At 50.8% G+C, this 27,569-nt stretch overlaps 1 protein-coding gene across 1 annotated transcript in view; it reads right to left on the bottom strand.

Moving 5' to 3' along the window:
• Positions 1-19,267, bottom strand: part of LOC144279944 (IgGFc-binding protein-like) — a 63,304-nt gene extending 44,037 nt beyond the window's left edge. Inside the window, exons 1-11 of the mRNA XM_077841648.1 lie at positions 18,688-19,267; positions 17,636-18,213; positions 13,944-14,514; positions 12,618-13,213; positions 10,201-10,774; positions 9,755-9,948; positions 9,085-9,226; positions 7,933-8,273; positions 5,668-6,241; positions 1,776-2,353; positions 713-1,283 (exon numbers count right to left, since the gene is read on the bottom strand). Coding sequence (XP_077697774.1) covers positions 713-1,283; positions 1,776-2,353; positions 5,668-6,241; positions 7,933-8,273; positions 9,085-9,226; positions 9,755-9,948; positions 10,201-10,774; positions 12,618-13,213; positions 13,944-14,514; positions 17,636-18,213; positions 18,688-19,267 — 5,299 coding nt within the window. The remainder of the gene's footprint in view (positions 1-712; positions 1,284-1,775; positions 2,354-5,667; positions 6,242-7,932; positions 8,274-9,084; positions 9,227-9,754; positions 9,949-10,200; positions 10,775-12,617; positions 13,214-13,943; positions 14,515-17,635; positions 18,214-18,687) is intronic.
• Positions 19,268-27,569: the final 8,302 nt, after the last annotated feature.

Genomic DNA, 27,569 nt, shown 5'->3' with positions numbered 1-27,569 from the left:
GAGTTAGCTCACATCGTGCCTAAGCAATATGCGCAATGAACCATCACAGAACATGCAATTTCATTCAAGCTCCTAATTTTCTATTTCCTTAGTTTGGTTAATTAATAAAAGGGCAACCTCTCTAATTCGGTTCCAGGTCTGGGGGACTGGGTGCCCCAGAGACACCAGGCAATGGGATATAGACAATCTCTCTCCAAGGGTTAGGCTTCTAATCTGGTCCAAGATCAGGGTGTAGGGAGTGGAGGGCTCATGGGCCTGGAATTGTTCTGTAGAGCTTTTCACCACTAGCTTTTTGCTTTGAGTCCAGGTCAGTAGTGCGTAAAACTCACTCCCAGGTGATGGCTTATGGGAGATGAGTTGGTGGGTTTCCAGCCCAGTTCCTAATGGACAGACATCTCAATTACTAAGATTCCACTGACTCCCAGATCTGCTTATGTCCAGTCTCAGCAGGGAAGCCAAGGACTGGATGGACCATGGAGGGAACTACTACATTCCCAGACAGTGCCTCTCTGGCCTGGGGTACAGCACATTGATAGGGCCTGGTGAGGGGGCAGCTCCTATGACTGTACCCATCGTTTGGAGAGAGGGCTTCTTTGTCACTTAAGAAACTTTCTGCAGAACAGGATAAGCTGAGCATTTAGATCAACAACTACCGGCCAACAAAAACTAACAAGCCCCATGGGGCAATCAGTAGTGGACAGAGGCGACTCACAGCAGAACTTCGTAGTCCTCCAGGGATACACCATAGCTCCAGCTTCCTGACATGCCTCAGAATAGTCAGCAACGGCCTGGCAGACATTACTCTCCCGCCCACTGAGGATGCAATAGCCGTACACACAGTCTATGAAGTATCCATGGGGGTCCACTTTGCTGTGACATCCTCTGAAGGGGCCATTCTTGTCTAGGATGAGCCCACACTGTCCTCTGCTACCTCGTTGTTGTTTTTCAATAGCCTCTACACTTGCGCATGGTGGTATTGTTACTGCAGAGCATCCCCGGAGGTCGCCCACCTTCCAACTCTGGCCAAAGCTGACTGGGCTTGGTGCCAGCGTGCCATCCCTCATGAGCAAGTCGTCCTCCCTGTCAGTGTTGAAGTTGCCACACAGACCACACACGGCTCCCGTGTAGGTGACTGGCAGAGTGACCGTGATGCGTCCTGACCACCCGGCAAAGGTAACAGTGAGTCCAAAGTCTGCCTGGATCACTGTGGCCCAGCCCTTTCTATACCCAGTGATTTTCTTATCATTGAGGTTGAAGGGAAGGTTAATCAGGAAACCGTTCATCTGTAAGAGCAAATCATTCAGTATATGAAACATCGCTCGCTCACGGTGGAGCCTCTCACTCCAGATCAGAGCTCCAGCCCATAATTATAATAAAAATCCACCTCTGTTTAACTTTTGTCCAGTCTGCCTTGCTCTCTTCCCTACAACCTGCCTGAATCTCAGCTCTCCAGACTGGGCAGGATCCTCCAACCAGACTTTCATTACCTCTGGCTTTGGCTATTGCAGTTCCCTCCTCTCTGTGCTACCTGAGCCCCAGCTCCCCAGGTTCCCACAAACGCTGGTTGCTACTGACACTTTCTGACCCATCTCAAGTGAAATGGCAGCACCCCGATCCTTAAATATCTCCATCGGCTCCCTGTTCATAGAAGAATCCAGTTCCCATTCATTCTATATTTCACAGTCCTTTCATGCACTGTCTGTAACCTGTGTTGATGACACAGGTGACTTTCTAGAAATGTTTTAGAGAGACTAGAGATAATTTGAGAAACTCACCAGGACTTTCCCAGAGAATTGATTGCTGATCCTGAGTTTGGTCTGATAAACCTTGATCTGTAGAGGAGCGGTATTGTTCTCCTGGAAGTAGACCTCAAAGTCCACCAGTCCCTCCGCCTTCTTGCACAGGGCCGTGAGCTGGTAGCGGCAGGTGCCTTGGAAGTCGTATCTCTGTCTATCAAAGGTGGTGTAGTGCAGATTCCTTGTCACAGAGCAGGTGGCATAGCTGGAGGGGTAACAGCCCCGTACGCCGTTCACTAGCCCACACTTCTCCGAGTGTTTGCACGTAGCAGCTGCGCATTCGACCTGTCTAGTGGCTGCGTTGCACATGCACTGTGTCCCACATACCTCATCAACCCAGAAACTCTCATTGGGGGCATAAGGGCGTCCTTCAAACTGGCACCCACAGCCACTCTTGGGGATGCATTTGCCCTGGCTCAGCACAAAACCGTCCTTGCACTGGCAGCTTTCCACACAGGGGTCTTGGCAGCTGCTGGGGGCTGACTGGTCCACACACGTGGCTGGGCAGGGTGTTCCACAGAGCTGGTACTGGCTGTTCTCCAGGGGGCACTCCATGGCTGGGGAGTGAAGGACCCACAGATTTAGCAGCAAGTTCTCTCCAAGCAAAAACAGTATTTAAAATAGACAGAGGGGGATGTATCTTGTGGGGCTATAATGAAATAAATACTGTTCGGAATTGTGTGATTATGGGAAATCTTAACTTCCCAGATATAGATTGGAGGAAAAGTACTACCAATAATAGTTAGGGCCCAGATATTCCTGGATGGGATAGCTGACAGATTTCTTCACCAAACACTCGCTTAACCAACAAGATATGATGCCATTTTAGATTGGTGAGTAGTGAGGACCTTGTAGAAGAACTGGTGGTAGGTGACAACCTGGGTTCAAGTGATCATGAACTAGTTCAGTTTAAATGGAAGGATAAACAAAAACAGATCTGCAACTAGGATCCTTGATTTCAAAAGGTCAAACTTTAAAAAAATAAGGGAATTAGTTAGGGTCCAGGAAGTAGACTGGACTGAAGAACTCAAGGGTCTGAATGTGGAGGAGGCTTGGAGTTTCAGAAACAATCTGAAGTTGGCATTCCAAGCAAGGGGAAAAAATTTATAGGGAAGGATTGCAGACCAAGCTGGATGAGCAAAAGTCTCAAACAGGTGATTAAGAGAAACCGGAAAGCCTACAAGGAATGGAAGAAGGGATGGATCAGGAAGGAAAGTTACTTGTTGAGGGTCAGAAAGTGTAGGGATAAAGTGAGAATTCCCAAAAGCCAAGCAAAGCTGGACCTCGCAAACGAAATTAAAACCAAGAGTAAAATTTTCTATAGGCATATAAATAAAAAGGAAGGAAGAAGTGGGACCACTAAGCACTGAGGATGGGGTGGAGATTAAAGATAATCCAGGTAGGGCCCAACACCTAAACGAATATTTTGCCTCAGTTTTTAATAAGGGTAATGAAGAGTTTTGGGGTAGTGGCAGGATAGCTAATGGGAACAAGTATATGGAAACAGAAATTATGGTATCTGAGGTCGAAGTCAAACTCAAAGAGCTTAATGGGACTAAATCGGGGGGCCTGGATAATCTCCATCGACTAATATTAAGGCAACTCACACATGAAATTGCAAGCACAATAGCAAGGATTTTTAATGAATCTGTAAACTTGGGGGAGAATTTCTAATATTGGTCCTATTTTTAAGAAAGGGAGAAAAGTGATCCAGGAAACTACAGGCCCGTTTGTTTGATCTCAGTTGTATGCGGGTCTTTGAAAAAGAAAGCAATAAGGAAACAGAGGTAAATGGTAATTGTGATAAAATATAACATGGTTTTACAAAATGTAGATCATGCCCGGCCAACCTGATCTCCTTCTCTGAGAAGATAACTGATTTTTTAGCCAAAGGAAATGCAGTAGATCTTATGTACCTGAATTTCAGTAAGGCATTTGATACTGTTCCATACGGGAAATTATTAGTTAAATTGGAGAAGATGGGGATTAATATGAGAATTGTAAGGTGGATAAGCAACTGGTTAAAGGGGGTACTACAACAGGACATATTGAAAGGTGAATTGTCAGGTTCGAGGAAGGTTAATGTGGAGTTCCTCAGGGATTGGTCTTGGGATCAATCTTATTTTACATTTTGGCCACACTTTCGCACAAAAAGTAGGAGTGCAGTAACAAAATTTGCAGATGACACAAGATTGGGGGGGTATTACCAATACAGAGGAGGACCGGAATATCATACGAGAAGATCTGGATGACCTTGAAAACTGGAGTAATAGAAATGGGATGAAATTTAATAGTGCAAAGTGCAAGGTCATGCATTTAGGAACTAACAACAAGAATTTTTGTTATAAACTGGGGATGTATCAGTTGAAAGTGACAGAGAAGGAGAAAGACCTGGGTGGATTAGTGGAGCACAGGATGGCTAAGAGCTACCAATGTCATGCGGCTGTGAAAAAAGGCTAATGCAGTCCTAGGATGCATCAGGAGAGGTATTGCCAGTAGCGACAGGGAAGTGTTAGTACCATTATACATGGCACCAGTGAGACCTCATCTGGAATACTGTGTGCCATTCTGGTCTCCCATGTTTAAGAAAGATTAATTCAAACTAGAACACATGCAGAGAAGGGCGACTAGGATGATCCAAGGAATGGAAAACCTAACTTATGAGACAAGATTCAAAGAGCGTGGCTTGTTTAGCCTAACCAAAAGAAGGCTGAAGGGAGATATGATTGCTCTCTATAAATACATAAGAGGGTTAAACACCAGGGAGGGAGAGGAGTTACTTAAATTAAGCGCCAATGTTGACACAAAAACAAATGGACATCAACTGGTCATCAACAAGTTTAGCCTTGAAATTAGATGATACCCATCACAGGAGTGAAGTTCTGGAACAGCATTCCAAGGGGAGCAATAAGGGCAAAACACCTTACTGGCTTCCAGACTGAGCTTGATAAGTTTATGGAGCGATGGTGTGATGAGACTGCCCACAATGGCTTGTAGCTGATCTGTGAGTGGCAGCAGCAATGTCTCCAACAGCCAGTGATGGGACACTAGATGGGCAGGGTTCTGAGTTACAACAGAGAATTCTTTCCCAGGTGTCTGGCTGATGAGTCTCACCCACGTGACCAGGGTCCAGCTGATTGCCATATTTGAGGTCAGGAAGGAATTTTCCCCACAGGTCAGATTGGCAGACCCTAGAGATTATTTGCCTTCCGCTGCATCTTGAGTGACAGGTCACTTGCTGGTTTAAACAAGTGTAAATGGCGGATTCTCTGTACTTTGAAGTTTTTAAATCAAGTTTTGAGGATGTCAGTAACTTAGCCAGAGGTTAGGAGTCGGTTACAGGAGTGGGTGGGAGAGGTTCTGTGGGATGCAACGTGCAAGAGGTCAGACTATATTAACATCATGGTCCCTTCGGATCTTAGAGCAGTGGTTCTCAACCCAAGTCCACAGGTCGCTGTGGCCCATGTGACATCCTCTAGGCCATACAGGTAGTATATATAGTGTGTGGATGCATCACATATAACACCTAGAGAGCTGCATATGTGGCCCACAATGGTAAATAGGTTGAGAACCACTGGCTTAGAATCTATGATTCTATGAGTGTCTTAAACTGTCACCATCTTACCCCAGCTCCCATGTGTTATCAGTGGACGTTAGATACTCCAAGTGACAGGCACCTTAGCAATTCCAGACAGACAAGTACTGTGGGTTCAGTAGAACCCAGAGTCCTGATTTCCCAATCACTGCTCAATCCCAAACCACTCGATCACGACCCCTCCCAACACCAGGGCTAGAACTCAAGAGTGCTGAGCCCCAGGCTCCCCGGTCTAACCAGCGGACCATAAACCTTGGCATACAAATCTGTACTCACGGCATCTGGCCAGCTGCCTCCATTCCCCAATCCTGACCCCCTCCAGCTGGCAGGCGTCCACATAGGCCTTCAGGGCCTCACACAGGGCCTTCCTGTAGCCGTCGCTGTGGCACAGATCGTACACGCAGTTGTCCAAGTAGACTGTAGGATCCACCTTGGTGTGGCACTGGCTGAAGGGCCCATCTGAGACCTTGGTTATCAGGCCGCACGAGGCCTCTTCCTTGTACTTTCTGGCTATGCTGGCGGCACAGGGCCTGCAACCTCCAATGCAATCGTGCCAGCAAAACTGATCCTCATCTTCCACTGCCCAGCTTTTCCCCAGGGCAGCGACACTGGGAGCCAGGTCCCCGTCTGGGGTCCGGAAGTCATCGGAGGGGTCCCCATTATAGTTGCCACACAGGCCGCACAGGCTGTCGGAGAAGTCATTAGGGACGGTGACCCTCAGGTGGTTGTTCCAGTCATAGGACATGCTGAGGTTGAAGTCGGTGCGGAGGACGAGGGAGGTGCCGCTCTGATAGAGCCGAAGGGTCCCATTGTTCAGGGAGATGGGTAAGTGGGCCCTGGTGTTATTCACCTTCATGGTGAGAAAGAAAGGGCAAAGGTCACAATCGAGTGCACAGGTCTCTCATTTACATACTGAGCTCTACTCTGATATAGTTTTTCACTAGTATTTGCCTATTCATCAAAATCAAAAGGGGTTTGAGAAGATTGTTCCTTTTCCAAGGAGTTCTGATGGAAACAAGGCCAATTTCAAAACCTGTCTGTTTTTTCCTGCCACTAGCTCCTCAGCAGCCTGCTGGGCGGACTGACCTGGAGCTGGGGTTCCATTTGTCTTCACAGAAAATGTTGTAATTTATGAGTTTCATTCCATATTGGAATGAAGCTAATTTTCAAAATATTGAAATCTTTCTGCCAACGGAATTAGCTTTCTCAGGCCAGCTCTATCTAATGTGATGTTTTAATTCAAATTTGGTTCCAGTTTGTGTCCAGAGTCACTGGAAATTGTGATTTGGCCCCATTGCTATTCATTGGATTTTTCCAACCAGGTCCTATATTATATCCATGATTGTGTTGTAGCCTGTTGTAGACAAAAGGAGTGAGGAGACGAATGAGTGGGAGGTACGCTAGGGGATGGGGGCTGCATTGGTTAGAACCATTAGGGAGCGGCTCTTGTGGGAACAGTGCTGCATGGGTGAGAGCCCTTAGGAGGAGCACTTGAGGGGCAAGAGGTCTCAAGGAGCTGTCTGCAATGTTCCAGGGCCCCTGAGGTACCTCAGGTTGGAGCAGGCTCTGTAGGGCAGAACCCTGAGCTGCCTAGATGTGCCTCAGTTTCCCCATATCTTAGAGTTCAGGCCATGTCCTCCCGGATCCAGGAGTGGGGATTCTCCTCAGGTGGGGTCTCAGAGGGATCCCTGTTACATTAGAAACTGCTGGGGAATTTGTGGTAGGATGGACTCAGCGGAGCTGGGATTTGCCTGCAATAGCTGAAATACTGGCCCTGCTCTTGAATGATGCACTGGGGATAGGTTATGACCAAATGCTCAGGTCTACACTTTATCTGGCATGCAGATCCCATGTGCTTGAGACAGAGCTGACAGCTCCTCACACTGCGTCAGGCACCCCACACCTTTCAGTACAGCACCCTGTAACGCCATGCTGTGACCCTGAGGGATAGCACCCTCGACTGACCCGCTCCCCACATCACTCCCTGCCACACAGCACCTGCTAGATAGGCATTGGGGTCAGCAATGACTTGCCGGGACAATGTTCCCTTTTAGGTGGCCCACCCTGCTCCCTGCAGCTCAACACACTGGCTGCTGGCCATTGGTGTCGGCACTGACTCCGAGCACAGGGTGCCCCCTATTAGGAAGCCTACCCATCCGCTAGCACAGTGTTGGGACTTAAGGAACAGCACTGACTCAGCAGCCGAGCACACCCTACTACTTCAACAAGACGCCCCACTGCAATGCCTTGGATTACTTCATTGGAAAGGTAGCCTAACTACTGACCACACTGGGCCTTGTCTACATTGGGCGTAGCCTGGGGGCTGCTTTAAATGGAGCCCACTGGCTGTGGACCCATAGGGGGCATTGGGCAGCTGGGCACTGTCAGGGCCCATCAGCTCCCAGCCACTCTCCTTTGCCTGCTCTGTCCTACCCACAACATGCCCCATCAGTGGTGGGAGCTGCAGTTTCCTGCCCTCTATTTAGCAAAGCCTACAGGGTGGATATAGGAGTAGGGTGGACGTGCGCGCCCAGCACTCACCCACACAAAGCCGGCTTCAGCCCTGTCTGCTGTGACAGTGACTCCATCCACCTGGACAGTCACTGACGCAATGTAGAAAACCTGTGTGTTCCCACTGTTCTCGCTCTTGGCCATGACATGGAAGGAGGACAGGCCGGAGGCATCCCTGCAGGTCTTCGCCACGGTGTAGGTGCAGTTGCCATGGAAATCATACGCCCGGCCATCGAAGGTGTGGTAATGAAAGTATCCCCTGGCCCTGCACGTGCCCCGAGAGACTGGCACACACTTTGGCTGCTCATTTATCATCTTACAAATAGTTCCTTCCCTGCAGCGGACCACACTGCAGGATGGCTTTGGAATAACTAGTGGGGAAAGACAATAGAAAGACAAGAAACAGCAGACTAATCAGTAACATCTATCTATCTTTCTATCTCTCCCCCCACACTCAACGTTATATCTATCACCATGCACTCCTCTGTCTCTCTTCCTCTATGTACGTATCCGATGAAGTGAGCTGTAGCTCATGAAAGCTTATGCTCAAATAAATTTGTTAGTCTCTAAGGTGCCACAAGTACTCCTTTTCTTTTTGCGAATACAGACTAACACGGCTGCTACTCTGAAACCTATCCCCATACACACTTCCTTTGCATCATTCACAAACCTCCCGCGAGTCCCATGCTGAGGAAATCTCTGCATGTGTGTGACAACAGCAAAACCAGATCCTGTGTCTCCTTCCCCGCAATGTGCAGCAGAGGTGGTTCAACACCTATGGGCATGATGCCGGCATCGATCAGGCAAAGGGTTGTGGCTGGGATGTGATGGGCACTGACAGTGCCCAGCTGACTGATGGCCCCCACAGCCAGTGGGCTCCAATTTAGAGCAGCTCCTAGGCTACAGCCAGGGAGAAGACCTACGAGTGTGATCAGCCCCCTGACAGCTGCCCACTTGGCTCTGCTGTGCACATCAGAAGATGGATGCAGCAGAGACGAGTGTTTCCAACAAGTGTTTCCATTTTTCAAGTCAAAATTCTGTAATATTACGGATCAGGGTTCCAGGCTAAATAAAAGGGGAGAGAGAGAGTGAGAAGGGTGAGGAGACAAAATTGAAATGACTTTACTCACTGCTTATGGAATAACCCCTCCAGACATGTTTCAATCAGTGACTCTCCTTTACCTTGGCCGATGCAGTCCATGACGCCATCTCTGATCTGGCAGGTTTCTCCGCTGGTGCAGCTGTGAGCTCTGCAAGTCACCCCTCGGGCAGGAATGCAGGTGCAGCTTTGCTGGCACTCATTTCTCAGGACCGTCTCACTGGGCTGACGGGATGTTTGGGAAGGAGGAAATAACGCAACGTAAGTGGAAATGGTGATTTATAATAATTCCTGGCGGTGCTAAACTCAGAGCTGTGTGGTGAGGCGTGTGAAAAACTATTGTGTCATTGGACTAGATGACCTCCTGAGGTTCCTTCCAACCCTGATATTCTATGATTCTATGATTCTAATATTATTTCTGTTAACATTAAAGAGAGAGGCTTTCTAAAGAGCTAAGAATTTGGCTGAGGGACAGGACAATGCCTAGGTTTTAACCTCCCATCTCCTACTGACTCACTGGGTGGGTCTTGAGCAAGTCACTGCCCCGCTCTGTGCCTCAGTTTCCCCACAATGGACAAAGGGAATTAAATCTTCTTGCCTTTCTTGGTGCTTTGAGCATTAACAGAGCAGGGATGCCAGGCTGGATAGACCAATGCTCTGATCCACTAAAGAAAACCCTATTCCTGATTAGTGTAAGGATTAAGATATGTTAGAAAAAAATTTAGATCAGACCCAGACTGCTTGAGTCTGTACCTTGTAGTATCTCCCCTGTTCAAAGCACCCACAGTTCTCTCGAGTCACACAGCCCTGGCCATCGAAGCGGAAGCCTTCGTCACACTGGCAGCCTTCAGCACAGGTCTCTGGGCAGTCCATGATGTCTCCAGAGCAGGTGGTGTTACGGAGGTCAACGCAGACCTCGTAATGGCTGTTAACCGGACAGCTCACAGCTTAAATAGAGAGAGAAATAAAGGATGGATGGAAAGATCTCACACCACAGCCTAGAGGAACATACATGAAGGAGAGGAGAGCAGGACAGGGAGGAGAGGAACAGGGCACCTTTGTAAGAGAACATGAGATTGTTGGTTCCCACAAGAAGAGTTCCAGAAGAAGCCCAGAGGCCTGGAACAAGATGCCCAGTAACACTGACCATCTCCCTTACCCAGTGCGTCCCAGAGCTCCTACACTGTGGGTGCATTTACCGCAGAAGGAGGCGCTCCTCCAGGGCTGGATGGTGACCTTCGCCTCTTGGCAGGCCGTCACGTAGCTGTGGATGCTCTGGCACAGGACCTGTGCATCCCCGTTTCCCAGGCAAACATCGTACAGACAGTTGCTCTGATACACGCTGGGGCTGACGACGTCATGGCAGGCCGTGAAGGGGCCGTCAGGGTCTGTGAGCAGCCCACAGTAGTTGCGCCCTTTGAAGACATCCTTCTTCTTCTCTTCACAAACTGGACAGCTGTTTCCAGCACATCTGTCTGTACAGGATGCTCCTGGGATCTCGACTTCCCAAGCAGAGCCAAATGCTGCCACATCAGGGGCTGTCCTGCCACTGGGGAGCAGGAACTCCTCGTCCTGCTGTCCATTGTAGTTCCCGCACAGGCCACACGTCTGGCCCTGGTAGGTCCCTGGGATGGTGACTCTGGCCTGGTATACCAAGTCGTAGCTCACACTGAGGCCAAAGTCAGTTTGCACCAGGACATTAGTGCCGTGCTGATATGCTCGGAGCTGCCCATTGACCATTATCATGGGGAGATTGTGGGATACCCCGTCCACCTGGAAAAGACAGCACATTCCCCTATGAGCAGGTAGGATGGACACTGCTTCATGGGTAGGGGCTATGGACAAGTTTTGAGATTCAGTTCTCACTGACACCATGGGTTAAATCCAGAATGACTCATGACTCCCGATTTCACTTTGCAATGGTTTGTCCTCATCTTCCAAGCTCTTGACATTGTCACCCTGACCTACATTTCTGATCTCATCTCCCAGGCACCTCCCTCCCTCCTGATCCTCTCTCTCTATCTTCCCCAACTCCTCAACCCATATTTGGCCTGCTCCTTCTCATGCCAAGTCCTGGACTCAGAACAGTCTCCAACTTCTTCTCCATCTCCCCCGCTCCTAAAAACCCACTTCCTTGGTGACGCCTCCTTCCTTCCCCTTCCTCTCCTATCTCAAACAATTTCCTATGAATTGTGTTCAATTTGCCCCAAATTAGACTGCAGGCTTCACAGGGCACTATGCCATGGGACAGACTCTTCAACACAGAGGCCAATGGAGATCTAATGGGGAGGAATTTTACCCCATGTTTGCAAAATGTGAGGTATGTGGAGGGGGTTCACCAAATAATTAATACTCATAAATAGGGGTATAACCAACAAGAGAGGCATGCTGGAGGATGCTCATCTCACCCAAGAGAAGCTTTGACATAGCAGCATCCATGAGTAGCACTTTCTACCATTTCTACCCATTCTGACAGAAGATGACCTGGCTTCAACCATTCACGGCTTTGTCGCTTCCCAGCTGGACTATATTGCAAGGTGGTATACCCGGGCATGAAACATTCAGCACTTAGGAATATTCAAGTGCTGCACAACTCTGCAGCATGCCTCCTCAGCAACACTGGCAGCTGTACACATCAAACCTGTCCTCCACTCCCTACCCTGGTTTTCCATAGAACAAGGAATCCAGTTCAAGTCCTCAGTCCTTATCCCAAGGTGCACAATGGCCTGGGCCCAGGCTATCTAAAAGATCAGTTCAATTTTCAGGTAGAAGACTGTGGTGGACAACTTCTTTCCATTGGCACAATGGAAATCACATCAATAAGGAAAACCTTTGTCTCTGCGAGAGACAAAGCTTTATTAGGAGTTGGTCCAAGTCTAGGGAATGAACCGTCTCAGGAAGTAAGGACCCTCACAAACCTGACCACCCTCCTTTCCAAGTGCAAGGTGTGTTCTTCGACCACCTTTCTCCAACATATATATGGTAACATGCGTATACATTTATCATTATAAAAAAATCCACAACAAAACACCCCACTGCACTCACATCTTTCCTGGGGAGAGAAGGAGAGAACAAACATGTGGCAGATGTTAGTCACGTTGCTTAATGTATTTCTGGGAGGGGCTCAAATACCATGTGGATGAGCTTGGTATATGTACCTTCTGGCACAGTAGCCTGCCTCTCAGTGACTCGCCGCCTGGGGCCAGCCAACCCTTATTACTAAGTAGGCACATCTGAGCAGGAATCATATGTGTCCCCTGAAAGAAAAGCAGGAAGAAGCCAGGTTCCTGGTCCAGCAGAGAGAGTTCTCAGGGAGAAAGAGGGGAATAGAGAGGCTGCTGGCAGTGAGTAGGCTCCTGCACAGAAACCTGAAAGTAGGGGAGTGAGACGGCAGTCAGGCAATGCCTGGGAATGACCAGATAAGGCGGTGACTGGCTGTATGTGAAAACTCCTATTTGAATGACACCCTTAGGAGGGCTGTTGCTATTGGACTTGTAAAAACCTTTTGTGAATTGTTGAGTCCAAGAGGGGAAGCTGAGGCAGGCCACATGCAGAAACCTCGGGCCACAAAGGGACTCTCAGAATGATCTAAATGAAGATCTGGAGAAGGACTTACCATGATGAGCCCCTGTTTGCTCTGCAGCAGGGTGAGTGTGATCCCATACACCTGGATGGACACCAGCTTGGCCATGGACACATTCCCACTGCCCCAGGATTCTTTCTCTACGCTGATAGTAAATGGTGTAAGGTGGCTGGAATCGGTGCAGGTCTTGGCCAGGATGTAGGTGCAGGTGCCTTGGAAGTCAAAGGGGACCCCGTCGAAAGAGAGGTAGTGGGGATGGCCAGAGGCAGAACAGGTCGCAAATCCAAATGGGTGGCATTTCTGGATGCCGTCCACCACCCTGCATTCCTCACCAGCACTGCAGGAGAAAGCCTTACATACAACTTCCCCACCAGCCTGACACACACACTGCTCCTTGCATGAACCGCTCGGGTGGAAAGTCTCCCCGGCCTGGTAGTAAAATCCCCTGTGGAGGCATCCGCACTGGGAAATGGGGATGCAGAGCTCGCCACTGAGAACAAAGCCCTCGTCACACACGCAGCCTTCCTTACACTGGGTCGTGCATTGCACCGGGGCATAGAGATTGCTGCATGTCAGATCGCAGCTGCTGCTGCAGAATTCATAGTGACTGTTCAGGGGACAGGACGGAGCTGTAATTAGAACAAAGAGTTAGCTCACATCGTGCATTGGCAATGCGCACAACGAACCATCACAGAACATGCAATTTCATTTAAGCTCCTAATTTTCTATTTCCTTGGTTTGGTTAATTAACAAAAGGCAGCATGTGTAATCCAGTTCCAGGTCTGGTTAACTGGTTGCTCCAAAGAAACCAGGCAGTGGGATACAGATAATCTCTTTCCTAAAGCTAGCCTTCCAATTTGGACCAAGGTAAAGGTGTAGGAAGTGGAGGGCCCATGGACCTGGGAGTGTTCTGCAGAGCTTTTCACCACGAGCTTTTTGTTTAGAATACAGGTCAGTCATGCCTAAAACTCCCTCCCAGATGACGGTTTATGGGAGATGAGTCGGTGGGTTCCCAGACCTGTTCCTAGTGGACAGACATCTCAATTAGTGAGTCACCACCATGTCCCAGCTCTAATTATGTCCCAGTCTCAGCAGATAAGCCAAGAACTAGATGGGCTATGAAGGGCACCACTACATCCCCGGACAGCGCCTCTCTGGCCTGGGGTGCAGCACGTGGGCAGGGGCGCGGTGAGGGGGCAGCTCCTAGGGCCAGTGCCTGTGCTGTGCCCATACTTTGGGCTCCTGTGACCATGAAGAAATGTTCTACGTCACTTGATGAGCTCAGCATTTAAACCAACATCTACCAGCCAACTTGGAACAGGGATCCCCAAGGGGCAGCGATGAACACGGGGGACTCACAGCAGAATTTCGTAGTCCTCCAGGGATGCACCACAGCTCCAGCTTCCTGACATGCCTCGGAATAGCCAGCAACTGCCTGGCAGACGTTACTCTCCTGCCCACTGAGGACGCAATAGCCATACACACAGTCTACGAAGTATCCTTGGGGCTCCACTTTGCTGTGACATCCTCTGAAAGGGCCACTCTTGTGGAGGATGAGCCCACACTGCCCTCTGCTACCTCGTTGTTGTTTTTCAATCGACTCTACACTTGCGCATGGGGGTATCGTTACTGCAGAGCATCCTGGGAGGTCGCCCACCTTCCAGCTCTGGCCAAAGCTGATGGGGTTTGGTGCCATCGTGCCATCCCTCATGAGCATGTCGTCCTCCCTGTCAGTGTTGAAGTTGCCACACAGACCACACACGGCTCCTGCGTAGGTAACTGGCAGAGTCACCGTGGTGCGTCCTGACCACCCGGCATAGGTAATGGTGAGACCAAACTCTGCCTGGATCACTGTGGCCCAGCCCTTTCTATACACGGTGATTTTCTTATCAATGAGGTTGAAGGGAAGATTCATCAGAAAACTGTTCACCTGTTAAAGCAAGACACATGAGATGTGAAACATCGCTTGCCTGTGGTGGAACCTCTCACCCCAGCACAGAGCTCTGGCCCATGATTACAATAATAATCCACCTCTGTTCAAATCTTCATCCAGTCCTGCCTGCTTCCTTCCCTACAGCTTGCCTGAATCCAAGCTCTAACCAGACTTGTATTCCCCCTGGCATTAGCTATTGCACTTCCCTCCTCTCTCTCCCCCAGTGCCCCAGGTTCACACCTCTGCTGGATGCTATTGACACTGTGAAGGAGTGCTCACCCCACACCTGCCCTTGAAAGGGTTAAGGTGGCTAGACAGGCCAATTAAGCATCTAAGATGCATCTGGAGGAGGAGCCAGGGAGCAATGAGAACTAATTAAAGGCTGAAGCTCACCTGAATAGGACAGGTGGGCTGGTATAAAGCAAGGTAGCTGAGGGGAGAAGGGGGCTGCAGGGGGGAGGTCTGCAGTCACTCTCTGAGGCTAGGGAGAGTGGGGGCTTGGCCAGGAGGGAAGGGTAGAGAAGGAGATTGATAGAGGCAACATAGGAAGCAATCCAAGGAAACAGAAACAAGGCACGGGACAGGGCAGACCTTAGCTGCTGGTTTTCGGGTCCATGGGCTGGAACCCAAAGATGAGGGTGAGCCCACGTTCCCCTACCAGCCAGTGGGGATGTGGCACCATTGAGGGGCAGTGAATTGGAAGACTGCCTGGGACAGTTGGTGACACTTGGTACACAAACCTCCCAGAAAGGAGAAACTACCGTGACCCAGCCGGAGGGCCAAGCCACAAGGAGGGAGCCATCGAGTCCGGGTAGAGAGAAAGTATCACAGAGTGAGCACGTGCAGGTGGGGCTTCAGAAAGGCAGAGCTAATTCCAGGCTGCGGCCACAAGGAGGTGCCCCACTGGGGATGAGAGCACACTGTGAAAGTGTGGACACTTGCGGATGGGAGGGAAGAGGTAGATGTGGTATATCTTGACTTTAGTAAGTCTTTTGATACTGTCTCACATGACCTTCTCAGACAAACTAGGAAAATACTACCTAGATGGAGCTACTATAAGGTGGGCGCATAACTGGTTGGAAAACCATTCCCAGAGAATAGATATCAGTGGATCACTGTCAAGCTGGAAGGGCATATCAAGAGGGATCCTTCAAGGATCAGTTTTTGGTCTGGTTCTATTCAATATCTTCATTAGTGATTTAGATAATGGCATAGAGAATACAAGGATAAAGTTTCTGATGATACCAAGTTGGGAGGGATTGAAAGTGCTAAAAAAGGATTCTGGTTAATTATTTTTTGACAAATAGATTCCTTACTAGGCATATTCATACAGAACTCTGTGTAATTCACTTAAATTACAATACAGAACTGTATTTTCTGCACCTGTCAGAAGCAATGCAAAGACTTGGGGGAGTCAGGGGTAACAGAGGACCTCAGGGAGAGAGAAGGAGCCTAGGAGTGACCCTGGAGGGTGTTGGGTGTGGGTGGGAGGTTTTTCTTTGTGGGGGTGAGAATGTTAGGGTGTTGGGAAGCCTCCCCCATGAAGACCCTGGATGACCCCAAGCCTTTCTCATTCAGTCAGGCATGTCTGCCCCTGTCCCCACACTTCTCATCCCCATGGGTCTCTGCAGCCCCCCTCCCACAACCCCAGGCTCAACACTGTCACTCAACTAGCTCCTGAGCCCACGCTCCAGTCTGTCTCCCCCACAAGTCATTCTGAACCCCAGTCTGTGATGTGCCCCAGCAGCCCTGTGTGCCCCAGTCTGTCCTAAATTGGCTCCACGGGCAAGGTGCTGCTCATGGGGCAGTTCTGAAGCACTGGGCTTAGAATTTAGTATTTTCCCGCATAAAATACATTGAGAAAATACATTGAGAAAATACGATGAAGTGAGCTGTAGCTCACGAAAGCTTATGCTCAAATAAATTGGTTAGTCTCTAAGGTACCACAAGTCCTCCTTTTCTTTTTGCGAATACAGACTAACATGGCTGCTATACTCTGAAACCTGTCAATTATTTTGATAATTTATTTAACAATATTCCACTGAATGCATCCGATGAAGTGAGCTGTAGCTCACGAAAGCTTATGCTCAAATAAATTTGTTAGTCTCTAAGGTGCCAAAAATCCTCCTTTTCTAATTATGCGAGAATTTCCCCAGGAGTAACAAATGCAAAGTGCTCCATTTAGGAAAGAACAATCAGTTGCACACATAGAAAATGGGAAATGACTGCCTAGGAAGGAGTACTGTACAAAGGGATTTGGGGGTCATAATGGATCACAAGCTGAATATGACTGAACAGTGTAACACTGTTGCAAAAAAAGCAAACATCACTCTGGGATGTATTATCAGGAGTGTTGTAAGCAAGGCACAAGAAGTAATTCTTCTGCTCTTCTCTGTGCTGATTAGGACTCAGTTGGAGTATTTTGTCCAGTTCTGGGTGCCACATTTCAGGAAAGATGTGGTCAAATTGGATAAAGTCCAGAGAAGAGCAACAAACATGATTAAAGGTCTAGAAAACATGACCTATGAGAAAAGATTGAAAAAATGGGTTCTTTTAGTCTGGAGAAGAGACGACTGAGAGGGGACATGATGACAGTTTTCAAGTATATATAAGGTTGTTACAAGGAGGAGGGTGAAAACAATTTCTCCTTAACCTCTGAGGATACGACAAAAAGCAATGGGCTTAAATTGCAGCAAGGGTGGTTTAGGTTGGACGTTAGGAAAAACTTCCTAACTGTCAGGGTAGTTAATCACTGGAATAAATTGCCTAGGGAGGTTGTGGAATATCCATCATTGGAGATTTTTAAGAGCAGGTTAGACAAAAACCTGTCAGGGATGGTCTAGGTAATACTTAATCTCGCCATGAGTGCAGGGGACTTGACTAGATGACCTCTCAAGGTACTTTCCAGCCCTATGATTCTATGATTCAGACACCTTCTCACACATCCAAAATGTAACCACATCACCCCAATCCTTAAATATCTCCATTGGCTCCCTGTTGGTTACAATTCACCCTATATTTCAAAATCCTTCCATGCACTGTCTGCAACTTTTCTGGATCACACAGGTGACTTTCCACAAATATTTTAGAGAGATTAGAGACAATTTGAGAAACTCACCAGGACTTTCCCAGGGAATTGATTGCTGATCCTGAGGTTGGTCTGATACACCTTGATCTGTAGAGGAGCAGTATTGTTTGCCTGGAAGTTGACTTCAAAGTCCACCAGTCCCTCTGCCTTCTCGCACAGGGATGTGAGCTGGTAGTGGCAGGTGCCTTTGAAGTTGTATCTCTGTCCATCAAAGGTGGTGTAGTGCAGATTCCTTGTCACGGAGCAGGTGGCGTAGCTGGAGGGGTAACAGCCCCGTACGCCGTTCACTAGCCCGCACCTCTCCGAGTGTTTGCACGTAGCAGCCGCGCATTCGACCTGTCTAGTGGCTGCATCGCACATGCACCGTGTCCCACATGCCTCATCGACCCAGAAACTCTCATTGGGGGCATAGGGACGCCCCTCAAACTGGCACCCACAGCTGCCCTTGGGGATGCATTTGCCCTGGCTCAGCACAAAACCATCCGTGCACTGACAACTTTCCACGCAGGGGTCTTTGCAACTGCTGGGGGCTGACTGGTCCACACACGTGGCTGGGCAGGCTGTTCCACAGAGCTGGTACTGGCTGTTCTCCAGGGGGCACGCCATGGCTGGGGAGTGAAGGACCCACAGATTTAGCAGCAAGTTTCTCTCCATGCAAAAACCGTATTTAAAATAGACAGAGGGGAATGTAGCTTGTGGGGTCTGAGAGCCCTCAAATCCCAGTGACCTGAACAGGAGGTTAGGGTGCTCAGCACACTGCCGGAGGTGATTAGCACCTTACAGGATCAGGTTCATGGTAGGAAGAGTGACTCAAAAACAGGCATCATTTTACCCCAACCATCCATGTGTAATCAGTGGACATTAGATACTCCAAGTGACAGGCACCTTAGCAATTCCAGGGACAAACAAATACTGTGGGTACAACAGAACCCAGGAGTCCTGATTTCCCAATCACTACTCAATCCCAAACCACTCGATCACGCACCCTCCTAACACCAGGGCTAGAACTCAAGAGTGCTGAGCCCCAGGCTCCCCAGTCTAACCAGCAGACCATAGACCTTGGCATACAAATCTGTACTCACGGCATCTGGCCAGCTGCCTCCATTCCCCAATCCTGACCCCCTCCAGCTGGCAGGCATCTGCATAGGCCTTCAAGGCCTCACACAGGACCTTCCTGTAGCCGTCGCTGTGGCACAGATCGTACACGCAGTTGTCCAAGTAGACTGTAGGATCCACCTTGGTGTGGCACTGGCTGAAGGGCCCATCTGAGACCTTGGCTATCAGGCCGCACGAGGCCTCTTCCTGGTACTTTCTGGCTATGCTGGCGGCACAGGGCCTGCAACCTCCAATGCAATCGTGCCAGCAAAACTGATCCTCATCTTCCACTGCCCAGCTTTTCCCCAGGGCGGCGACACTGCGAGCCCGGTCCCCTTCTGAGGTCCGGAAGTCATCGGAGGGGTCCCCATTATAGTTGCCACACAGGCCGCACAGGCTGTCCAAGAAGACCCTGGGAACAGTGATCCTCAGGTGGTTGTTCCAGTCATAGGACACTCTGAGGTTGAAGTCGGTGTGGAGGATGAGGGAGGTGCCGCTGTGATACAGCCGAAGGGCCCCGTTGTTCAGGGAGATGGGTAAGTGGGCCCTGGTGTTATTCAGCTTCATGGTGAGAAAGAAAGGGCAAAGATCACAATTGAGTTCACTAGTCTGTCATTTGCAAAGTGGCCCCTACTCAGATTAGCAAGCAGTGCAACCTGGACCCAAATCTGAAGCAGAATTACTTTAAAACATCAGATTAAATAGAGCTAGGTGGAGAAATGTAATTCTTTTTGGAGGATTTCAATGTTTTGAAAGTTCTTTAATAATGGAACCACACTTTCAAAAGTCGAGACTTGGATCCTAAATTCTTAACTTTGTTGCACAGTAAAAGTCATGGTTTTAATAAAGACACTGGAGTTATAGATTATTACAGCAATCTGTAACTCAATAACCCACCCTTTTTGTCCTATGATGTCAGTGGGTTTAACCGCTTATGCTAAACAATCTCTTCCACCTTGTATTTAGCTATGACACTCTGGGCTCGTCTACATTTGGAACACTGCAGCTGTGGAAAATCCACACCCCTGAGGAACACAGTTATACTGACCTATTCCCTGGTGCAGGGAGCGCTATGTTGACAGGCAGGCATCACCTGTTGACATAGGTACCACCCGTCAGGGCATGGCCACACTACAAAATTAAGTTGACCTGATTTACGTCAGCATAAAGCCACCTCAGTGATTACATCGCTTGTGCATGTCTACTCTTTGCTCCTGTGTCTGTGCAATATGCAACCTCACCAGGAGCACTTGTACCGATTGTACTGTCGGTGTGGGGCATTGTGGGATGGCTTCTGAAAGCCAGTAACAGTCCATGTAATCCACGCAGTATCTACATTGACATGGCGTCGACCTATCTACATTGACATTGACTCTAAACCTCTTATGGAGGTGGAGTTATTAAGTCGATGTAGCAGGGACTGTTATGTTCAAGAGTGAAATTTTACTGGAGACACTTATTGGTCGAGGTGAACTGCTTTGCACTGACCTAGCACTGTAGTGTGGACTGCGTGGAGTACCTACGCCAACAAGAGAAGCTGTCCTGTCGGCCTAGGTAACATCTTCACTAGGTGCTACAGCTGTGCAGCTGCACTGGTGCAGCTCTGTAAGTGTAGACAAGCCCTTACGATGACTTAATTACATTGCTTGGAGTATGGATTTTTCACGCTCCCGAATAGGGCTGGAGCACACATAAAAAACAAATAGTGGGTGCTGAGCACCCTCTGGAAGCCCTGTGGATCAGTTCCTCCCCCTCCCTCCCAGTGCCTCCTGCCCAGTGCCATCAGCTGTTCCGCGGTGTGCAGGAGGTGCTGGGGTGAGGGGGAGGAGCGGGGCCAAGAAGGGGTGCAGAGGGGACAGGGGCTTGGGGAAAGTGGTGGAGAGGGGGGAAGGAAGAGGCAAGGCAGGGGTGGGGGCTGGGGAAAGGGATGTAGAGGGGTTGGGGCACCCCCCCGGGAACCAAAAAGTTGGCACCTATGTGCCTCTGAGCGACACATCTGGGTTGATCTAATTCTCTAGCATAGACCAGCCCTGAGTACCTTTCCCAGACCTGAAGAAGAGCTCTGGGTAGCTGGATGACTTGTCCCTTTCACCAACAGAAGTTGGTCCAATAAAAGACATTACCTCTCCCACCTTGTCCCTGGGACCAGCATGACGACCACGACAGAGCAAACAGTTCAAAAGTTGGAATTTTGAGGGCAAGGGGGCTGCATCAGTTAAAGCCATTAAGAAGTGGCTACAGGTAGGGAGCTATGTCACCTAGAGCCATTAGGGAGAGGCTCCTGCAGGGGAGAGGGCCACGTCTAGGGTTGTCAACTTTCTAATTGCAGAAAACCAAACACGTTTGCTCTGCTCCCTGCCCTGAGGCCCCACCCCTTCTCAGAGGCTCCGCCTCCGCTCACTCCATACCCCCTCCCTCTGTCGCTCGCTCTCTCCCATCCTTGCTCACTCACTCATTTTCATCGGGCTTGGGCAGGGGGTTGGGGTGTAGGAGGGGGTGAAGGCTGTGGGCTGGGGGTTTGGGGGTAGGAGCGGGCTCCAGGCTGGGGCCAAGGGGTTTGGAGTGTGGGAAGGGGCTCAGGGCTGCAGAAGGGGGTTGGGATGCAGGAGGGGGTGAGGATTCCAGCTGGGAGTGAGTATTCTGGGGTGGGGCCAGGGATGAGGGGTTTGGGCTGCAGGAGGTGGCTCTGGGCTGGGGGTGGGGCCGGGGGGTCTGGCGGGTGGGAGGGGGCTCCGGTCTGGGGCAGGGGATTGGGGTGTGGGAGGAGGTACGGGCTCTGGTCTGGGGTGTAGGCTTTGGGGTGGGGTCAGAAATGAGGGGTTCAGGGTGCAGGACGGGGCTCCAGGCTGGGGCAGGGGATTGGGGTGTGGGAGGGGTGCCAGATGCGGGCACCAGGAGGGAGTTTGGTGCAGGAGGGGGCTCAGGGATGGGGCAGGGGGTTGGGATGCAGGAGGGGTTGCGGGGTACGGGTACCAGGAGGGAGTTTGGGTGCGGGATGGGGCTCAGGGCTGGGGCAGGGGGTTGGAGGTGTGGGAAGGAGTTCACGGTGTGGGCTCCGGGCGGCACTGAGCTCAGGCGGCCCTGTCATTTCCCAGGGATGGAGGAAGTCCGCGTGACTCCTGGGAAATGGCAGTATGTCACGGGGCTCTGTGTGCTGCCCCCGCCTGCAGGCGCTGCCCCCGCAGCTCCCGTTGGCCACGGTTCTCTGTCAAAGGGAGCTGCAGAGCCGGTGCTCGGGCGGCGCCTGCAGGCGGGGGCAGTGTGCGGAGCCCCCCTTGCTGCCCTTCTGCGTAGGAGCCGGAGGGACATGCTGGCTGCTTCCCAGGAGCTGAGCTGAGCTGGGCACGGTGCCTGCCTGCCCCTCAGCGGCCAACCAGACTTTTAGCAGCCCAGTCAGCTGTGCTGACCAGAGCCGCCAGGGTCCCTTTTCGACCGGGTGTTCAGACTGAAAACCGGAGGCCTGGCAACCCGAGCGCGTCAGTTAGAGCCGTCGGGGAGCAGCTCCCGTGGGGGAGGGGGCCGCGTGGGACAGAGCCGTCGGGGAGGGGGCCGCGTGGGACAGAGCCGTCGGGGAGCGGCTCCCGTGGGGGAGGGGGCCGCGTGGGACAGAGCCGTCGGGGAGCAGCTCCCGCAGGGGAAGGGGGCCGCGTGGGACAGAGCCGTCGGGGAGCGGCTCCCGTGGGGGAGGGGGCCGCGTGGGGGAGTGACGGAAGGTTGTTTTGACTAGGGTGAACAGATGTCCCGATAAAATCAGGACTGTCCCTATTTTTAGTTCTTTGTCCCGCATCCTGACCGATGCGCGGTCAGGACGCCATTTGTCCCGATATTGTGGCTTTGGCCGCTCCAGCCGCTTTTTTTTTTTTCCCCATGTGTCCCGATATTTTGTCCGTTTCATCTGGTCACCCTAGTTTTGACCCTTGTCTCTGACTCCTGTTCCTGACTCCAGATCTGGCTACTAGCTCCAGCCAGGAGGTCTGACCGCCCACGTCCCAGTTGCTGACGGTAGCCCCAAGCACAGAGCTTTGGAATTGGGTCAGTGCCCCCTGCTGGCCACCTGCCCCATTCTATGACACACAGCACCTGGTATTGCCATGATGGGAATTGAGGTCAGCACTGACTCCAAGGGGAGAGTGCACCCTACTGGGATACCTGTACATCTGAACGTAGTACAGCACCCCCTAGTACAGTGCCATGGCTTCAGGGACAGCACCAATTCAGGAGGAGAGCACCATCTACTACTTAAACAATTCTACCCCCTGCAACAGCTTGGGTAAATATTTTCAAGGTATCCTATCAAAGTACTGACCATGCCCAGCACTTACCCCCACAAAGCCGACCTCAGTCCTGGCTGCTGTGACAGTGACTCCATCCACCTGGACAGTCACCGACTCAATGTAGAAGACCTGTGTGTTTCCACTGTTCTCGCTCTCGGCTATGACGTGGAAGGAGGGCAGGACGGAGTCATCCCTGCAGGTCTTGGCCACCGTGTAGTTGCAGGTGCCGTGGAAATCATACACCCGGCCATCGAAGGTGTGGTAATGCAAGTAACCCCCAGCCCAGCACGTGGCCTGAGAGACTGGCACACACTCTGCCTGCCCATTTATCATCTTGCAAATAGTTCCTTCTCTGCAGCGGACCACACTGCACGATGGCTTTGGAATATCTAGTGGGGAAAGACAATAGAAAGACAAGAAACACCAGACTAATCAGTTATATATATGAGCAGAGAGGGGGCTGAGGGTGGTGTGAAAATTGGGATGATATTTAGTGTCATTGGAATCCTACTTCTTAATCTATCCTGATTGTGAAATGGAGGGAATGATCAATTGATCTATCTATCCCCATATGTCCCCTCTATCTAGCCATTTATCCCCATACATATTTCCCTTGGACAGTTCCCAAACCTCCCACAAGTCCTCTGCTGGGAAATTTCTCTGCAGGGGTGAGACCACAGCAGTCTTTGAGCCAGCAGAACCACCTCCTATATCACCCTCCCCACAGCCTCTCGTGCAGCTGCTGAACACAGAGAGCCACGTGACAGGTAGTATGGAGCAGAGCCCTGCAACGCAACCCAAACCTGATGGGAGCCGACAGCAAGTGTCAAGTCTGGGTCAGGTTGAGTAGGAAATCAACGGGACCCTCTTGGGCTTGGGTCAAGTCAGCTGTTCTCCTTCTGCCTGTGGGTAGGGTTGCCAGGTCTCCTTTTTTTGCCTGGAAAGTCTGGTCGAAAAGGGAACCTGGCAATGTCCAGTCATCACTGCAGACCGGACACTAAAAGTCCAGTTACCTACAGTAACCAGCCTCCGCGACCCAGGGAATGGGGAGAGCAGAAGCTGCTGCTGGAGCCTGGAGAAGCACTCAGCAACAGCTCCGGCAGAGAAAGGTACCGGCGTACCAGCGGCTCCCCATCCTGCCTTGAGCACGGCTCTCCCTCCCCAACCCTGCCCCAGTCACCCCATCAACCTCAGAGCCCTGCTCTCTCTCCAACGTCCTGCTCCAGTTGCCCTTCCACCCCTAGAGCCCTGCTCAGCTGTCAGGGGCAGGGTGGTGGAGAGAGCAGTGAGCGACAGTGGGTGGGGAAAGAGGAATAGGAGACAGGGCCTTGGGGGAAGAGGTGGAGCAGGAAGAAGGGGAGGTTCCTGTGCTCAGTGTCCAGTTTTCACAAATGAGACAGTTGGCCACCCTACCTGTGGGGTGAGCGCGGAGGTAGGTGCATGCCCAGCTCCTACGAGCACTGCCACCTGGCTGCATTATGCATACTGTGGAGTGAGGGAGCTGCCCCAGAGCGCACACACTGCAGCCAGGGATGGCGGATGGCAGGAACAGGTACATAGCCACCGCCGAGCCAACCCCAGGGGCAGGAGGTGGCCCTGGCACTCATCCACTTTCATTGTAAGAGTCAGGCTGGGTCGGGAAATGACCTGACCTTCTCAGGCTTGGGCTCCTCAAAAATTAGGCCCAAGCGGACCTCTAGCATGGAGCAGACAAGGAGAGTGGCTGAGAGGTGATGGGCTCTGACACTGCCCAGATGACTGATGGTCCCTATAGGTCTGTAGCCAGGGTGTTCTGTTTATAGCAGCCCCCAGCCTGCTCCCGGAGAGAGAATCATGGAATCTGCACAGATCTCTGACAGCTGCCCACCCAGCTCTGCTGGAGAGACCCAACAAGTCTTCCCATCTTTCCGGTCGAAATTCTGCAATATTATGGGTCAAGGTTCCAGGCTAAATGAAGGGGGAGAGTGAGAAGGGTGAGGAGACTTAACCACAGCTACTTACTCGCTCCTGTACAATAACCCTTCCAGGGACGTTTCAAACAGTGACTGTCCTGTACCTTTGCTGATGCAGGCCCTGACGCCATCTCTAATCTGGCAGATTTCTTCTCGGGAGCAGCCCTGGGCTTTACAGGTCACCCCTCGGGCAGGAACACACGTGCAGCTTTGCTGGCACTCACTCATCAGGACCGTCTCATTGGGCTGATGGAACGTTTGGAAAACAGGAAATAACAGAATGTAACTGGAAACAATTATTTAAAATAATTTTTGACAGCACCAAACCCAGAGCTGTGGATGTGTTTTTCTAACAGATGTGCTCTCGGAATGATATCGGGGCAGCTCTCTGGCCTGTGTTATACAGGAGGGCAGACTAGATGATCACAATGGACCCTTCTGGCCTTAGAATCTATGTATCTATAAAAATGTCCATTGTGTCATAATATTATTTCCTCTTGCCTTTAGAGAGAAAGGCTGTCTAATGGGCTAAGGACTGGGCTTAAGGCCAGGAACAATTCCTAGGTTTTAACCTCCCATCTGCTACTCATTCACTAGGTGGCCTTGAGCAAGTCACTGCGCTCATCTGGGCATTAAATCTTCTGGCCTTTTTCGGCACTTTGAGCTACTAGCAAAGAGGGAAGCCAGCCTGGATGGACCAATGTTCTGATCCAGTATAGCAAACCCTATATTCTTGACCAGTGTAGGGATTAGGATGTGGACAGAGCAAAAATTAGATCAGACCCAGACACTCCAGCAGGGGGCGGTACCTTGTAATATCTCCCACGCTCGAAGCACCCACAGCTCTGCAGAGTCACACAGCCCTGGCCATCGAAGAAGAAGCCGTCGTCACACCTGCAGCCTTCAGCACAGGACTCTGGGCAGTCCATGATGTCTCCAGAGCAGGTGGTGGTACAGAGGTCAGCACAGACCTCGTAGTGGCTGTTGGCTGGGCAGCTCACAGCTTAAATAGAGAGAGAAATAAATGATGCCTGGAAAGATCTCACACCACAGCATAGAGGGACAGACACAAAAGGAGAGAAGAGCAGGACAGGGAGGAGAGGAACAGGGCACCTTTAGAAAGGAACATGAGATTGTTGGTTCCCACTGAGAAGAGTTCCAGAGAAGCCCAGAGGCCTGGAACAAGATGCTCGGCAATATTGACCTCCCCTCCCCCTCCTCCCAGTGCGTCCCAGAGCTCCTACACTGTCCGCGCACTTACGGCAGAAGGAGGCGCTCCTCCAGGGCTGGATGGGGGCCCCAGCCTCTTGGCAGGCCGTCACGTAGCTGTGGATGCTCTGGCACAGGACCTGGGAGTCCCCGTTTCCCAGGCACACATCATACAGGCAGTTGCTCTGATACACGCTGGGGCTGACCGCGCCATGGCAGGCTGCGAAGGGGCCGTCGGGGTCTGTGAGCAGCCCACAGTAGTTGCGCCCTTTGAAGACGTCCTTCTTCTTCTCTTCGCAAACTGGACAGCTGTTTCCAGCACATCTGTCTGTACAGGATGCTCCTGGGATCTCGACTTCCCAAGCAGAGCCAAATGCTGCCTCATCAGGGGCTGTCCTGCCATTGGGGAGCAGGAACTCCTCGTCTTCCCGTCCATTGTAGTTCCCGCACAGGCCGCACGTCTGGCCCTCGTAGCTTCCTGGGATGGTGACCCTGGCCTGGTAAACCAGGTCATAGCTCACAGTGAGGCCGAAGTTGGTTTGCACCAGAATGTTTGTGCCATGTTGATATGCTCTAAGTTTCCCATCAGCCACGATTACTGGGAGGTTGTGGGACACCCCGTTCACCTGGAAGAGAGAGAACATTCCCTGTGAGCACGGGGAAGCAGGGACACAGACAAGATTCTGCTCTCACTGACACATGGCATAAATCAGAATGACTCCAGATTTCACTTTGGGATGACTTGTCCTCACCTTCCAAGGTCTTCACATTGCCGCCCTAGTCTACATCTCTTCTCTCCTCTCCGCAACACCTCAGCTCCCTCCCAGTTCTCTCTCTTTACCATTGCTATTTTCTCCAACCATGTTTGGCTTGCACCTCCTTTTCATGCAAGCTCCTGCACACAGAATACTCTCCTACTTCTTGTCTGTCTCCCTTTCTCCCCTAAAGACCCACTTCCCTGGTGACACCTCATTCCTTCACCCCTTGCCTTCTTCTCCTATCTCCACCAATTTACCACATGTTTTATTTGTCCCAAGTTAGACTGCAGGCTTCTCAGGGGAATGCATCATGAGAGAAATTCTTTAACACAGAGCCAAAGGAGTTAAAATGGAGAGAAAGTTTATTCCATGTTTGCAAAAAATGTGAATTATGTGTAGAGAGTTCAAAGAAACATGGTGTATAAACCAAGAAGGGAGGCAAAGAAGATTGAGCTGAGCTAAGAGGATGCTCAGCTTGCTCAAATGAAACTCTGACATAGCAGCATCCATGAGTAATACTTCCTACCATCTCCAGTTGGCCAGGAGACCCTGTGCCATCCTGATGGATGATGATCTGGCATCAATTATTTCATGCCTTCATCACCTCTCTTCTGGACTACAGTAATGTGATATACCATGAACCCTTCAGCACTCCAGAAGCGTCTTCTCACCAGCA

Source organism: Eretmochelys imbricata, chromosome 24 (genome assembly GCF_965152235.1).
Source record: "Eretmochelys imbricata isolate rEreImb1 chromosome 24, rEreImb1.hap1, whole genome shotgun sequence".
NCBI classification, from domain to species: domain Eukaryota; kingdom Metazoa; phylum Chordata; order Testudines; family Cheloniidae; genus Eretmochelys; species Eretmochelys imbricata.
The sequence above is the reverse complement of the archived record's forward strand: the minus strand, read 5'-3'. Positions and strand labels throughout refer to the sequence as shown.